This window comes from Micrasema longulum, unplaced genomic scaffold (genome assembly GCF_059751315.1).
Source record: "Micrasema longulum isolate JH-2025_06_02 unplaced genomic scaffold, ASM5975131v1 h1tg000109l, whole genome shotgun sequence".
NCBI classification, from domain to species: domain Eukaryota; kingdom Metazoa; phylum Arthropoda; class Insecta; order Trichoptera; family Brachycentridae; genus Micrasema; species Micrasema longulum.
Genome location: NW_028277315.1, coordinates 170,382 through 188,171, shown reverse-complemented (window position 1 = coordinate 188,171; position 17,790 = coordinate 170,382). Strand labels below are relative to the sequence as shown.

At 33.4% G+C, this 17,790-nt stretch overlaps 1 protein-coding gene across 2 annotated transcripts in view; it reads left to right on the top strand.

The window, feature by feature from the left end:
* LOC148284566 (guanine nucleotide-binding protein G(I)/G(S)/G(T) subunit beta-1) overlaps positions 1-16,952 on the top strand; it is a 35,219-nt gene extending 18,267 nt beyond the window's left edge. For both annotated transcript variants that reach the window (XM_088238026.1, XM_088238034.1), the window contains exons 3-10: positions 4,192-4,290; positions 6,386-6,531; positions 8,442-8,612; positions 10,080-10,202; positions 12,038-12,239; positions 12,611-12,688; positions 13,082-13,220; positions 14,318-16,952. In XM_088238026.1, coding sequence (XP_088094152.1) covers positions 4,234-4,290; positions 6,386-6,531; positions 8,442-8,612; positions 10,080-10,202; positions 12,038-12,239; positions 12,611-12,688; positions 13,082-13,220; positions 14,318-14,424 — 1,023 coding nt within the window. In that variant the 5' untranslated portion in view covers positions 4,192-4,233 and the 3' untranslated portion in view covers positions 14,425-16,952. The remainder of the gene's footprint in view (positions 1-4,191; positions 4,291-6,385; positions 6,532-8,441; positions 8,613-10,079; positions 10,203-12,037; positions 12,240-12,610; positions 12,689-13,081; positions 13,221-14,317) is intronic.
* The last annotated feature ends 838 nt before the right edge of the window (positions 16,953-17,790 follow it).

Below are 17,790 nucleotides of genomic sequence, written 5' to 3'. Positions count from 1 at the left end.
ATTAGGAAAATTCTTATTGATAAACTAAAACTCTTATTAATTAACGACACAACTAATTAATTACCTAAATATTTTTAACCTAATACCATGTGAACAAAGCCGCGAGTTAAAGCTAGTTAGATATAAGTTAATATTAGGACTTAACATAATAATTAATTTATTATTATTAAATATTAATTAATATGTTAATATTCTTAATTCTTATTTATTTTTTTATTTTTTTTGTCACATTTAATGTTTATATCTTTTTAATTTATGAAAACTTAATTGGTCTTTTTATGTTAAAAAATTGTTGTTTTTAATACTTATTTTGTATGACTATGTTTTCTGAATAAAATAAAATAATACAATAGAGATGAAGAACATTTTAGAGAAGGGATATAGAAGTCTAGGCATAATTGAATCATATGTATCTCACCCGCAACAATAAAGGTTTCAGCTCTTTAACCTCACAAACATCAACAGATGAAAGAATCTAAGGAATATAGATGTTAAAATATGGGCAGAATAGTGAATTTTACACAGTGTGTAAAGTGGCCACCTAAACCAGCCAATGACAGGTCATAGGCCCTGTGGATGCCTAGACTTCTATATTCCCTTCTCTAAAATGTTCTTTATCTCTGTTGTATTATATTAATATTAACAGCTCCCTAGCGGTTTGAATCCAGTCCGTGTCTACAAAAATTTGACAAGCTCAAAACATTGTTTATATTAGGACATTCATATATTATAATGTTTGTACTATTTTAAGACCAAATAAAAAAATATAAAATAATGGTCGTCACCGGGACTCCACTGTGATTGATGGTCGTCGCCTCCTGCAACAAGCATTTATTTGTCGCCTATGAAATAAAATCTCGAGAAACATGTGTCCGTCTAATTCAGCCAACTATGGTTGGGTCTTTGTGTCATTTCTTGTACCGGTGACTTGTTTGCCAATTAACATTATAAGGGCATTAATGAATGCAAATGTATTCTCTATTTGTTCAGCTTCTGTATGCTATGCACTCTCCACTACTGGTTTTACTTGTAGATTTTACCTCACTTAAAACTATTTCCACTGCTGTTCTGTGATGGAGAAGTTTAATGCTATCTAATTATTATTATTATTTATTTTATGATAAATATGAAAATTTAGATGTATGGCAAACTTGTCAAAAACAATATGCATGAACCAGTAATGGGTTCGGTAAAAACAGCTGAAAATAAATCAAGATTGTTATATTATATTGCAACAGAGAGGAAGAACATTTTTCATTTAAAATAAATAACAGCATGCTGTGGACAGTTATTTATTTAAATGCCCATAGGGCTTTTTAGATTTTTAAATACAGTTTACAAGTGATAAAAATATTTTATTTTACACAAGTAACAAAAATTCGTCAGCCTCGTAGTGTAATGGTCAGCGCGTTAGCCTGCCATGCAATTCAATTAAATTAATTTATTTGAAATAATACATACATTACAAACTAAAATTTTAAGATGTGCATATTATAAAAAGACCAAAATTACTCAAAGAGACTCTTGTCAAAATGGTAGGAGAATTCTGCTCCGGAAAACCCCTTCGGATACATGAAACAGATCAACATCCAAAGCAAGAGGTCTCTACGAAATATTTATCTAAAAGGGTATTTTCATAGTAGAATATTTCATAGTCCCTGGACTGGTACCTGAAGCGAAAGACTGATCATCTTACCTTCATGTAACAAAAATGATCAAGATACGCTGCGATTGGTGTACCAATGCAGTGCCCTATGCATCATTAGGTGCGGAATGGGAATGATGATGATGATGAACAAAAAATGCAAAAATAAAGAAAAACTGTGCGTGAGTAAAAAAACACAAGTAATAGTTAACAAATAATGAAAAAAATATATACAGGAAAGAATGTAACATATTTCAACTCTAGCTAAATGAAATTTAAATTGTCTCAGGTCACTACAAGGGAAATCATCATCATCATTCCCTTTCCGCACCTAATGGTGCATAGGGCACTGGATTGGTACATCAATCGCAGCGTATGTTGATCATTTTTGTTACATGAAAGTAAGATGATCAGTCTTACGCTTTAGGTACCAGTCCAGGGACTATGAAATATTCTAGTGTGAAAACACCCTTTTTAATAAATATTTTATATCACCATGTCAGGAATCGAACCCGAGACCACTTGCATGGCAGGCTAACGCGCTGACCATTACACCACGAGGCTGACAGGGGAAATACTGATGATGACATCTTGAAATTTAGGCTTTGCCAACAATTTAAAAAAATATTTTGTGAAGCACTCGCTGTTTGGAAAGAGCTACTATAGTCGAAGAATATTTGCAGGACAAGACAGCTTGGCATTAGATTTGTGTTTATTGATTTGAATTTATTTGTTTGTTGAGTTTAATTTACTCATAGTTAAATTGTATTATATAGTTGTAATTTATTGACGTTTATAAGTGATTCAATGAATCCTGTGTAAAGAATATACTAAACTACCTTGAGCAAAGTCTCTCTGCAAGTACGCAATCTCACACTCAAGATATTTATGTTTTCAGCATACTCATTATTGAAGTTTTCGATTCTGTGTATAGGAGTATAGAATTGCGCCTCTGTATGGGTATTGTACATAAATCATAAGAGATTTAAAAAAAATCAATATACCTTATACAAACCTGCTTGAAAGACTTCCATTCCGTGTGCCATCTAGACCGACAAGACAAAACCTTCTGTTTTCACTGAAAACGCATCAACAAACTATGTATTTGAAACAATCTAAAATACCTAGAATCTGCAACCAATATAACAATTGATTTACCAAGGCTGATATTTTTTGTGACAATTTATGTAAATTTAGGTCAAAAATCATAGTAATTTTGAGAGAAGCAGATATTTAACTTTATTATTTTATGCATATTTTTTCATTTCGTTTCTTTTACATTTATTATATTGAACATAATTTAAATTATTGTATTAAGTGTAAACAATTTTTTTGGTGTGTGCATGAGTGTCCTACACTAATATTCAAAGAAATTGACAATATTTGTGTACATACTGTTTGTTTACCCAATAAAATAAATAAATAAACAAAAAGCATTAAATAAGAAACTTTAAAATATGAACAAAATAAGAAAAGATAGGTAATAAGCGTAGTAAGGAATTTCCCAATATTTTTTTGTGGAATTGGTCAAGATATTCAAATTTAGAATATTTCCACTCTCTCTGAGGGTTATGTACTATCATAGGTTTTTCAAATTTGATATTTGGTTTGACAGCTCGACTTGACAAACACCTAATATACACCTAGTTTTGTAATGACTCCATCCGTGACGTCACAAGTTCTCATCGGTGAGTTCTGCTGACATTTAAATGTAGACCCTCTTAGTGTAAAAATATATTAAATGTTTTAAAAAGTGGCTATCAGAAACCGGAAATCAATCACAACACATAAAAATGCTGCAATTGATTGGTTGATTCTAAAGAACTTGTGGCATAGTTCAAAGTACCTAGTTCTTTTTTTATTAAAACCATTTTTATGATTTTTTTCATAAATTTTTAAGAAACTTCTCCTTACAATTAAATGCTCTAATTTTTTATTTAAAAAAAAAAATATTTCTTAAGTAAGCTAATATAATAAACTAATAATAACATTTACCTTTATTACATATCTATTCACATCATCTTATTTATTTTTTCATTCATGAAAACATTTTTTATATCCGATTTTCCAATTATTACACTGAACTTCCTCATTGAAGAGATATGAAACTGGGTCGATAATTTCACTATATCAAAAAACTTTCATCTTTCTTTTGGCATGGTATCTATATGCTCCCTGATGGCCCAAAGCCATAGATTTTTATTTATGTAAAACAAATAAAGAAATAACAATAGGCGTATATTTTGCAATGTAAATAATTGACAGTTTTTCACAAATAATGATTCAGTTTTGCAGAAAGCATTGGAAAATTCATCACCACACCTAATACAAAAAATGATCTAGGGCATAGCAGTTGGCAAACCCTCCTCTTGAAAACGCTTGACGAGTCTCCAAAGATATAAATCTTTTTCGCAACGTCTCTGTCTCTTAAATGCTACATACTTCAAAATAGATTTTAAGAGTTTTATGCAAATGTCTCTGTAACTCATTCGAAGCCTTTAATAAGCTGTTTTCTCGATTATACAATGTGCTTTGTTTTGTTTCAGTTTTGTGGTGTGCTCGGGGGATAGGAATAGCCGGCCGCCACCATGAATGAGCTGGACAGCCTTAGGCAGGAGGCGGAGACATTGAAGAATGCCATCAGAGTATGTCTCATTATTAATATTACCATTTCAAGAATTGCGATTTTATTTATCATTTACGCTCTAAGCCAATAATTTTAACAATTGAATTTAATGCTCATATTTTTGACAGGTTTTTTTATTTTGTCTTACCCGTCTTACGTGAATTTTGTAATTAATTAATGTTGTAAATAATTGTGCTAAGAAATGGAATTTGGACTAATCTATGAGTCTGAAAAATTACCATGGGTCCACAACACAATTCATGTTGTTTTCTGTTCTTATGCAGAAATAAATATATTTCTACAATAACTTAACAAAATAAGGCATTTTTTAAATTTTTTAAAAGTTTTATTCATTTTAACAAATCAGTAACATACATAATTGTATTTTTGCTCCCGCAAAGCCAAAGCTTGTCTGCGGGTTACATTACATTAAAAAAAAAAAAATTATAAGTAAGTACATAGTTTAATAATAAATGAAGAATAAAATATATTTATATGCACACTTAAGTTTCACTTGCTGTTTTTAATAATTGTTTAACTATTTTTTTAATGGAATTATGTGGTTTTCCTCACGATTTTCAGCTGGTATTAAATTGTACAGTTTTGGTACTACTGAAACTATATCTGCGGCAGCATTGGCTTGCATTTTTAAGAACATTAATTTAATGTCATTTTTAAATTAAAATTTTAAAATTAATTGTTCCACTAAGATATTATAATTGTGAATACAATTTTAATCCACTGAAAAGTACAAACAATCATGGCTGTAGACAAGATCATATGATTTTTATATTTTTTCAAAATTACACCATTCAGGATATAAATGAAATTAACATTAGATAACAGCCGTGTTTAAGGTATTTATGTTTAAAAACATACTTGAAGTTTTATATAAATAACTATAATATTATTACTTTTTGGCTGGCAGATTCTGCCTCTTGAAATTTAGACTAAACTTAGGTACATTGGTACTTATATAAACAAGTATCAATGTAAAATATTTGTACCTTAGAGGACAAAACACGGACGTTCACTTTTTGCCCTTTTGAAGTTAAAAATGCAGATATTATCGCAATAAGCATCCATGTTTTATTAATATTTATATGAATAAAACATGGATGTCCACTTTCATCGTAAAAATAATTTTAAAATATGAAATGAAAATCCAAAGTCCACTTTGTTTTAATGCAAAAAACATGAGTTGTCCCAGATATACTATTTTAATATGTACTTTTATTATCAAAATAATGATTATTTTTACATTGAAAGTTCTCAATAGATTGAAATTATCTCATTTATTTCAAAAGTTTTGATGTTTTGGAAAATGCACAATCACAAAATCTTATTTTCTGCCCATTTTGTTCGATGTGACTCCCGTCTTTTATCCTTTAAGCTACGGATATGTTCTAATAATTTGAAGATAATAGATTGAAAACTCATCGAAAAAAAAGCTTCAATATTTGTTTTCGAACAAGCAATTTTAATTACACAAATTTTGTGATGTTTTTCTTAATTATAGGTCAAAAGAATTATAACTTCAATAATCGTTTCAAAAAATTCAAATGGTAAAAATATTTTAGTTCACTCACTTAAAAATATTTTCAACAATGTTTTGAGTATGTCCAAATGCTTGCAGATTGGCTGGATTTTCTACCTTGGGAGTTGTTCATATTTAAATTTGTTGCAACAGAGTTCAGGAAATGTGGATGTTCAAACATAGGCAGAATGATGAATGTTGCACAGTGTGTAATGTGGCCACTTAAACCAGCTAATGACAGGTCATAAGCCCTGTAAATGCTCAGACTCACATATTCCATTTTTTAAAATGTTTTCCCTCTCTGCAACAAATTAAAAAATATTTTGGTTGTAAATATTTCATTTCTACAATATGTTTTTAGCGAAATTTCAATCTGCAAATCGGCCATTCGATGGCCTTTGACAGATGTGTTTTCTGCTTTCTGCATTTAGATTATACACATGTTTTTCGTGTTTTTTGTTACGCAAAGTACACCATTGTTATTTAGTTAACATTTTTTTTTTAAATTATGAAATAATGAAAAAAACTAAATTTTCTCAAAATGTATATCCGACTAATGTTGAGTGTTTGGTTACAGGATGCCCGCAAGGCGGCGTGCGACACTTCTCTGGTGCAGGCCACGGTCACCCTGGAGCCCATCGGCCGCATACAGATGCGCACGCGGAGGACGCTGCGTGGCCATCTGGCCAAGATATACGCCATGCACTGGGGCAGCGACTCTAGGTAACGCCCGATAATATGGACAATAGACGGTCGTGTAAGGCTCAGCCCTGACGAATTAGTTTCATTAGAAAATGCTGCATTGCGATAATCCAGAGTTAAAATGCTGTAAGGGGTAAATTCTTTGTGAAATCCTTCGCCTGGATCAGTAAATACTCCAGGCCGCGGCCGATCACAATTGATGAGTTTGATAAATACTTATTAGATTAATAATGAAAACTCTGATACTTTGTATAACATTGAAATATTACAACAGAGATGAAGAAAATTTTAGAGAAGGTAATATAGAAGTCTAGGCATCTACAGGGCTTATAAGACCTGTCATTGGCTGGTTTAAGTGGCCACTTTACACACTGTGTAACATTCACCATTCTGTCCATATTTGAACATCGATATTCCTTCAATTCTTTCATCTGTTGATGTTTGGAATTTAAAGAGCTGAAACCTTTACTTATGCGGGTGAGATTCGTTTAATTGAATTATTTCACCTTACTAGGCAACGCCTGGATTTTTTTATTTTTTATTTCTACGCTTCTTCATGGACCAGGTGCATTTATTGTCATCATTCCCTTTCCACATTAAATGATGCATAGGGCACTGCATTGGTACACCAATCGCAGCGTATCTTAGTCTTTTTTGGTTCATGAATGTAAGATGACCAGTCTTACCTTTAGGTGCCAGTCCAGGGATTGTGAAATATTTTAGTGTAAAAAAAACACCCAATCAAATAAATATTTCCTTTCAATCATATCGGAAATCAAACCCGAGACCTCTTTCATGGTAGGCAAACGCGCTGACCATTATGCCACGAGACCGACGAAAATTATACGGTATTAAAAATTATTTTTGAATCTTTGTTTATGCCATCGAAGAATATTTAAATTATGTACAACTATTGTTGCTTTACGATGGAGACAATGGGTTTTTTTACATTAAAAATTTGCGTCAATCTCACCATCGTTCAGGCTGAGTTTCTTTTTATAACAATATAATTAGTGATCAAATTTTGCTCAGATTTTCTTGTTTTGTTTATGCAGTTTCTTTTTTTGAAGGCTCATTCAGAATTCGTATCATGAAGAATGTCAATGTCACCTTGCAATAAATCAGAAATACTGGATTCTGTAGTAAAGTATGTGAACAACACATTGTTAATTACAACTTTACTATAAAAAAAGGCATTATAAATAACCGCATGACTGAAATCACACAAAAAAAGTTGCAAAAGTGGTTGAAGTGTATACCTGTTCTGAAGTAGCTATAGTCTTTAAAATATAGCTTGATTAGAATGACAGTTGTCAGCAAAAGTGACGACATAACTTTGTAGTAACGTCTAAGGAGTGATTTTTATTGATACATAAAAAATCATTTGTATCTGGCATGTTAATTTCTTTTTTTACTACAATGCTTGACGTATATATCAACATAAATGTATAAAACCAGCTTTAAAACTAAAATAAACCTAATTATTAATGACGTTCTTACAAGGTTACATCATTTTGCAAAAATGTTAGAGATGGGACAAATTGATCAATTTATTGATCGAATGAAAAAAAAATCATTTGATGTTGTTCATGAAAAAAAGTATAAATGTCTTACTTTTTGGTAAATAATTGTCTTAAACACACTATAATAGGTTTTTTTTTGCATTTTTATATCAATTTTTGGAAACAGAGTTTTATGTTTGCATGAAAAAACCGATAAAATCGATTTGATCATTGATCATTATTTCCCATCACTAGTGACATTCGTTTGACAGCTGTCATTTAAATCAAGCTATATTTTAAGGAATATAATTAAGTGTGATTCTAAAGCTGATATGGTAAATTATCGTACCTCATTACATACATTGGTCTTAAAAAAAAGTGCCAAATAATGTTTATAATATAATATTAATTTGTCTGTGGCTTTTGCAGGAATCTGGTGTCTGCGAGTCAGGACGGAAAGCTAATAGTGTGGGACAGTCACACCACCAACAAGGTGCACGCCATCCCACTGCGCTCCTCCTGGGTCATGACGTGCGCCTACGCCCCTTCGGGCTCCTTCGTGGCTTGCGGGGGTCTGGACAACATCTGCTCCATCTATAGGTACACTCGCTTCTTCAGTTTTCTGATTTTGAGTTTGATATTTTACATTTTTTCAACAGTATAATTTTAAAAGCAACATTTTTACATGTGGTATATAATAATATTATCGAGCAGATGCGGGTAAATGCGACTTTTTGTCGGGTTAAGTGCGGCTCCCAATGTCTCTTGGTGAAAATATAGATAGTGTCTTTCTCCATTATATTTGTAGTTTAAAAATCTTCAAAAATAACTACGCACAATGACAAACAATTTATCAAAAAATAATAAATAGTTTCTTTTCTGTATTGTTCATAGAATAAATAAACTTTTTACCATATTTTTATTGAGTAAATTTTGTGTTTTCTTTCTAATTGATATATGTATTTTCTTACAAACATATTTTTATACTGCAGTAAAACTCGTTTTTACGTTTTCCCGCTTTTTACACCGAAATATTTAGGTCCCATTTTTTCCCATACATTCTCATTCAATTTTCCCCTCAATTAACATTTTTATAACCCCGGTTTTACGTCGAATTTTTTTCATAACTTATTCGATCTGTCAAAAGACGAGACGCGCGCCGCCGCGTGAATGGAGAATAAAATCGAGGTAAATAAAAAAAATGTGTAAATTATTGTCTCAAACTAAATTCAAAGTAGGTGCAGTGTAATTGACCATTTTGTTTAAGTGTCTAATTTTGTCATTTTACGAAATAGTGACATGTAGTTGACGCATGTTTAGGAAGAATAAAGTCTTTAACACCAATAAATTACAATGCAGAAAGTTAAAAAATTTAGCAATTTAAATATTATTTCATGTTATGCACACATAATGTGAAAAGGAGATAGTTTAAACAGTTATCATAAAAGTGTGAAACGGTCCGCGACGTAAATGACAGTTGAAATTTTGTGGTGCCAGACTAAAAAAAGTGATGCCATATAAATAAAATTTCCCAATATTTGGGGAAAAAAATCGTTATATTCATTTTATGCAAATTCAAATTTTTATTTTCGTGTTTTTAAGGTTAAGTACCTAGATAAAATTATTTATTCATGTATTTTTTTTAATTCAATAAAAAATAACACATTGCAGTTTTGTTTGAAAAAATACAAAATATTTTTAATTATATCATTGGTAAATATGGATAACCCCCAACCATGACAGTTCTTACAATTTTTCTGCAGAAAATTTAGTATAGTCTCTTGCAATTTTTTTTTTTTCAATGAAATTAAATTTTTTCTATATATTTTTTACTTCCCCACTTAAAAGAAAACGTAAAACAGGGGTTTCACTGTATATATACCAAGTATATTCTATGCAAATAAATTAGAATTTGTGTGTTAAATACTAAAAGTGTGAAAACATAACTATTGTGTGGCTCTTTATCTGGCCCTAAGTGAGCGGCGAGAGATGTAGCATACATGTACAATAGTTAGATCTCTCCCCCGGGCCTGGAAGGACGAAGCCTAATCCGGTGTTGTGTTTCAGTTTGAAGACGCGCGAGGGTAATGTGCGAGTATCCCGGGAACTGCCCGGCCACACGGGGTACCTCTCCTGCTGTCGGTTCCTGGATGACAACCAGATCCTGACCAGCTCCGGAGACATGTCCTGGTAACTACCGCTCCACTATTCCCGCTGACCTGAAACTTCCTGCGTACATGAATTTGAATGAATTCTATGTCTATAAATATTATGTATCTTTTTTGGTAACAGTGACCGTGAAAACCTTCACATCTATCTATGTCTATAGTTGATTAGTAAGACATCTCCAAATGGGAAATTAGTATTACAGTAGAACACATTTTGGAAGAAGCTTGACCTCGGTGCTAGTGTTAAAATAGCTAATATTCATATTTTCAATTATTTTATTAAATTTACTCTGTTATATAATCAGTTTTTATTTATTGCGATTAGATTGGATTATTAAAATTTCAGAAATAAATTTAACAAAATATCCCTTTATTCAATAAAAAATCAAATAAACTGTTGTGAATTAACATATTTTAGATAAAAATATCGATAAAATTTCTAGATTAAGTTTTATTTGACCAACGAATGCTTTTTATGTACTAGTAATTTGTACCGTGTCACATTCGGCAGTAGTAGGTATTTTCCGTGTCATTTTTGTCACGTGTAGTGCCAGGAATAATAAAAGAGGTAATTTAAATACATAGACGCCCAAATAACATAAACAAAGACTACGGGCTCAAATTAAACTCAACACTCAACCCAACTACAGCAAGACCTGGACAGTATTCATGAATGGATCAAGAAATGGCTTTTCACACTCAATGTTAATGAATCTACAGTTCTTCACATTGGTTCGAAAAAGCCCAAACTTATATATAGTCTAAATGGTGTAGATTAGAAAGCTGTAAAACAACAAAAAGACCTCGGAATAACATTAAGATGATTTAAATGGGAATGTCACATATTAAACAAAACAAAAAATCCTATTCAATTATCTACTTGGTAAAAAAAGCCTTCTCATATATAACACCGAATATGCTACTAAAAATATACAAAACCTATATCAGACCTACTCTCGAGTACGGGTTTCAGATATGGAATCCTTATTTTGTTAAGGATATCAACTTGTTGGAAAGAGTCCAAAGACGAGCTACAAAGTTGTCATCATGCCTAGAACGGCTTCCATATGTGGAGAGACTGGAAACTCTCGGTCTTACAACGCTGCAAGAACGGCAAGAAAGGGGCGACCTGATAGAGACATACAAGATACTCAACAGTCACTACAGCTGCCCAAATTTGGATCTCATGTTCAAGCTTAAACAAGATGCTCGTCTTCGAGACTACAGTCTAATCTAAATCCACGGAAGCATTTCCTGAGCATTAGGGTTGTTGATGGTTGGAATAAGCTGCCACAAGAGCTGATCTCAATGTGTAGTCTCAATGGGTTCAAAAATAGACTAGATTTGTTTCGAAAAAGTTAAAGTGCGCCAACAACTAATTTTTGTTTAAATAGATTTAAGCAAATTAGCTTTAAGCTGCTCGCTTAAAATTAATATAGTAATAATAATAATGGTTCCCCGGCATTACACACTGCACAAATTATTAGTACATAAATGGATATGTTTTTTACAAATTGCATAGTTACACCCTGAAGATGGCTCCCGTCAAAACGTCAGAATGAATCCAACTTACGCCGGATCACCCAAAAAGATACATATTACAGTGACCGTGAAAATCTACGCACCTATTCAGGACATAGCATAGCATGACCAAATTCAACAGTTACTTTAAGATGAACATGTCAAAAGTTGGAATAATCGACGTGCGTGCACGAGATGTATGAATGTAGAGAAAACGAGATCTGTATGCAGACAGAGTGATATGATGGCGTTCTATGCTTTCTGGCTACCCTTGCGAGAAATCGGCTTTGTTTGTTTGTTTCAACATTAAAATGAAATGATTTGATGTGATTTTAGTGCGCTGTGGGACATAGAGACTGGCCAGCAGTGCGGTTCCTTTGTGGGGCACACCGGCGACGTGATGTCCCTGTCCCTGGCGCCCGACATGCGCACATTCGTGTCGGGTGCGTGCGACGCCAGCGCCAAGCTGTGGGACGTGCGCGACGGCATGTGTCGCCAGACATTCCCGGGACACGAGAGCGACATCAATGCCGTCACGGTACGCCACTATTATTATTTTGCAGAACCACGTACATTCATTATATTTAGTAGACCTTTCCGTGGGACACAATTTTACACACATTCTACATAAAATAAATTTATTTATTACCTTTTAACATTTTGATTATTGTTACAACAAAACCATCGTCAGTTTATTAAAAACAAGTGTCATTTTACTCTCATTTTGAGTTGACATCTTGCAATAGTTTGATGTTGAATCTGATAGAATTAGGAAAGAGATATCTTTTTATAAGAATGAAAAATAACACAAAGCCATTTCAATAAATTATTGCTTGTATAGATACTGGAAAAATTAACAAAGTTTGGTGTATCTATGTATGTGTAAAATAAATCTTGTTTCCATTTCAGTTCTTCCCGTCAGGATTTGCATTTGCAACAGGATCTGATGATGCAACATGTCGAGTGTTCGACATTCGCTCCGATCAGGTATGTTCAACTCAATGTGAACTTATTGATAAAACCGCCTTTATAATCATATTCCATATCCTCCCTGTGAACTGTATTAGTTTTATAGTGTTCCTGTGTTGTTTAATTATTAGTTAAACCGATAGATATTAACTATTGAAACGGATAGTGATTTAGCCGTGAATTTCATGCACTTTAAAGTCACAACTTGTTGCATCTTGCAAATTTGCACTTGCTTTTTTTAAGTTAAAGAGCTGAAACCTTTATTTATGTGGGTACGATTCATCATTCGGAATGGCACGGGAGCAGTGAATGGGGCCTTTAGTTCTCGTAAAATACCATAGTTATTCCTACGAAATATGTTCTACTTTACGTTTCTATCCGTACTGCGACTGACGTAAAAATGTATTCCAGGAGCTGGCGATGTACTCGCACGACAACATAATCTGCGGAATAACTTCGGTGGCGTTCTCCCGAAGCGGGCGCCTGCTGCTCGCCGGTTACGACGACTTTAACTGCAACGTGTGGGACTCCATGAAGACGGAGAGGGCCGGTTAGTATATTTTCAAACAGCCATTTCTTAGTAAACAGTAAGACATTATTCCAATGAGAAAATTATCAAGTTTAGCAACTATCACATTGCCCTCGACAATTTAAATTAAAGATATGGACAGTAATGATTCGCACACAAACATTAGTCCGAGAAAGAGATATACATATTTCTATGTATCTCGTTACCCTAAAAATGTCCATTGTAGGCTGGAGAAGGCAAAATTACCCACAAATTGTGTATGTAATGTGTTTATTTTATTATCTCGTTAAAATTAGTACTTGTTAAAATATTTTTATGAGTATGGCGACAATGGTTTTAAAGATCTTTTTTTTTTTTACACCTGTCACCTTTTCAACGAATAAAAAGATACATTTTCAAACTATTTTTATTCATTTACACTGCATTTTGAATTAAGTTCGTGATATAATGGTTTATCTTTTTTGACCATGAAATAAGTAATGTCACAGGAAATTTAACCTTACGACCAATAGATGTATTTTATTTTTAATATTATAATCGAATGTATTAATGATTCGGGCATGAAAAGAGTTTTTTTCCTGCTTTGAACGTTGAAAGTCCCCTCCCTTCACTTATTCAGATCTGTTCTAGAGGTCTTGTAACCTCTTTTTAGATCCGCGCATTGCAAAAACAAATTTTAAGCTTTAATGAACGCATTATTATTTTAAATTAAAATATTTGCAATATTCAGAATTTATGTTTACCGTTTACAGCCAGTGTACCTCAATATGCGTAGTCAATTTGTCTGTCAACAGAATCTATTCTGTCAATCTAATTTTTCTTTTTTTGACCTTGATATAATTAAAAAGTTCTTAAGCTTCTTAGTAGATCGGGGAAACCAGAGCCATCACCGCCCCACCACCGGTTATTCCATAACATTTCATACAGAGCAACATTTCCATGACATTTAGCAGTTCTAAAGACGCCCTGATTCGGACATCTATCAAAAATTGAAACCTATCAAGCCCAAAAGAAAATTATAATTCAAACACACACGTCGTACATTACTATTTTTATGTCAGCCGAAATCCAACTTTTTTTCTGACTCATGAAATGAAATGATCGTTCTCGTCTTCCAGGTATCCTGGCCGGCCACGACAACAGAGTGTCGTGTCTCGGCGTCACAGAGAACGGAATGGCCGTTGCCACCGGCTCGTGGGACTCCTTCCTCCGCATATGGAACTAGAGCGCCACACCCAACCAGTACCACTACACCCGCACCCGGCGCCTTCTGTAGGTGCCAAGCCAGCAACCCAACCCAACTAAGAGATAGATAAACCAAATATTGCCAGACTGTTTGCAAAACTTGTCCGATTGATAAATTGGCGTTTAAACCAGAGTAACCCGACTATACTGCCAAAAAATAACCTTACCAAACCGTTCGCAGTGTTCTAACTGTGGAAATTACATTATGCATCGTGTGACCGCATTTGCAAAACTTTTCCAATTGATTAATGCAGTATTGCACGACTAGGTTTTTGATTTTTTTTCAGTAAAATAAAAGATAAATTGTTAAAAACTCTGCTTCTCTCTGCGTTTAGGCCAGTGGGGAAAATTACTTCACCTGAAGTTGCAATGTTGTGTTTGTATAACGGTTGCAGTAGAGAAATAGTTCATATCTACATCAAAGTGGAAATGAACCTTACCTTATTTTCTACAGGAAAAAACACAACCCAACCTAATAACAACGCGTGACTATACAAAACTATTTCTGTCAAAAGTAGAGTAACCTTTATTATTTACTGGGAATAAAATAACTCGCACCCCGAAGTCACAATTATTGCAAAATGAATACCCGACCTAATGTCATGTTTCAAGGTGGCGTTTTCAAAACAAATCCAATAGAGAAATATATAAAAGTAAAAGAAAGAAGTGGAGTATAACCTAACTGACTTCTCTGGAAAAAGAAAACTTAACACAATGATGCTTTTCAATTTTTTTATAAAAACATCGGTCTTTCTTACATAATATATTGTCGGTTGACGGGCAAAACTCGCTAAGTACAGTCTTATGAGCGGCTTAATGTCACTGAGTTCTATATTTTTAAACAATCTCACGCTTAAAAAAAACAATAAGCGATGTTTATGATTGTATAACTTCACTCGCTACAGTTTTGCGAGAGATTATTGAAAAATATATTGTAGAACTTAGATATAAAGTAATTTTACCATAAATCTATACTTGATGAGTTTTATCTGTCAACTGCCGATATTCAAGAATTTTGGCAGTCATCAAATGAGAAATCGGACTATTTTTTTTAACTATGCAATTATTCTCTTGCGCTAAAGTGGTTGCATTTGAGGTTAGGTAATTACAAACTCTAATATCTGTTGTAGAAGTTTTGCAAACGGCTTAACGCAGACTTATCTTTCTGTTTGGTCGTTGGCACCTTCGGTTGGCGCGGCGGTCGTCTCATATTAAGCGTCCACGCGCGTCGTGTGGATCGCGTGGGATTTTCTTCACAAAATATTTAGGGAGGTACGTTAACGAAATCGTAAGAGGGAAACATTAAATTGTAAACAGTTCGATGTTTTGTCCACGATGCGAAAAAACATCCTTTAAAAGATACAAATAACTCTCAGAAATTGTCGACGTGTCGAAAAGGACGGTCTTATTTCTAATCTTCATTTTATGTTAATTTTTTTCATCGTTTGATGCAGCGCAATCTTTACCGGCGAAAAGCTCGCAATTTGAATAGAAATAAAGTATTTTATCTTAATCATCGAAAATCACGATCCAAATTAATATATATTGTCATCTATCCTCATCCATTTGTCTTCTGACTCGACAAATGGTTGCAGTCACTAAAGAAAATATCTCAAAAAGTGTTATTATTCCTTCCTTCCTAGTAATTATATTGCTGATTGCTTAAAGAGCTCTTTGGATTATCGTGGGGTTTTTCTGTTGAAAGGTGCCAAAATATGAAGTGTTTTTTGTACACATTTTGATGGAGAGAAATATCAAAGTTTGGTGAGCTAATTGAAATTTAATGTATCCTCCTTCATTATTTTACATCAAATTAGTAAATAATTCATAGCATCTTCATCGTGCACTGTGCGAATATCGCGAGCAGCTTTGGCAGCTTGATTCTCTCGATTGGGTGCTAACAGAAGAAAGTGTGAAAATGCTTACTTTTGCCTACTCGACATTCCATTCTGAAGGCTTGTAATCAAATAAAATAATAAATGTAACGTAAAAGCAAACACAATATCTTGAGAGCAGAAAATTTTCTTTCGAATGACGTATAACCTTTGCCATTCTGTTTTACTTTTGGTGTTTATTTTTAAATTTGGAAAAAAACTGTCACCTATGGACACAGCTGTGTGTCTAACTCCACGCCATTTTTCAAAAGAGTAAACTAGAAATTTATTAATGCTCATAACTTAATGTATATTGACATTATAATAATATTCAATCCCTTTCAATCACCGCGTATCTTGGATCATTTTTGTTACATGAAGGCAAGATGATCAGTCTTACGCTGCTGGTGCCAGTCGGCCTTGCGCGGTAGGCAAACGCGCTGACCTGATTGTTTGTGGTATTTGCTCATTTGAGTGTTCAAATGTGAGGCGAACACTGTAGCAACAAATTACTGCAGTGTTTTCGTCAACATTTTTCTCGATTGATTTTTTTAAAATACCGAAGTTTGCGGTGTATCTCGCTCAGAAAAAAATGTTGAGATATGTGAGTGTTCGTCTAAAAAAAAAAGAAAAATGTGAATTGTATTCATAACTCAAAACTGCAAAATTAAGACTTACGACAAAGTCCTTCCGGGTGTGCGAATTGTTTATCCAGGATTTTTTTTACCACATCTTGTTTACGCAAAATGTGAAGAATCCGGTGATAATTCTAAAACCGGCATTTGTGGGTTACCCATTAGAAACACATTTTATTATTTCTCTATGAATGCCGCAAATAAGCAAGTCGTGATTCATTAAGATCATATTACAATGATTTGAATGCATGACTCATATCATTATAACATTCATGGAGGATTCAAAAATCTGTTTTTAGTGGGCAACTCACAAATGCTGATTTTTAAGTTATCTAAATTTTGAAATTACTCTGCGATATATAACTCAATATGCCTTGAACAACGGCGTATCATATTAAGCCATCTTTCAACAGATGTAATGCGAGAGAATGCCATTCAGAATAAAGTGCCATTGTATGTGTCAGACAAAATACAGGAGCTTCTAACGAGAACGCTGCAGTTTCGTCAAAGCGATCGTAAAAACGATCATCGTCGGAATATAAAGATTGCGCTGTATTATTTTCAGTTTCTTCTCACTGTATGAATGTGGACGAATATAAGGGCGAAATATATGAATATGTGCGTATTGTACGTTGAACGATGCTATATGTGCTTCGATACGAACGGTTATACCCCGCAACAAGATTAAATGTTTCTCTCATTCATTTGAAACTCAGCATCCGATTGTACGCAGAATCGCCCCGGTATCACGAAACACCGTTTTGTTTAGAAACATTTACATATAAGTTTATTGTAAAATATACTAAATTGCCGTAAAACCGTGATTAATTGCAGTCG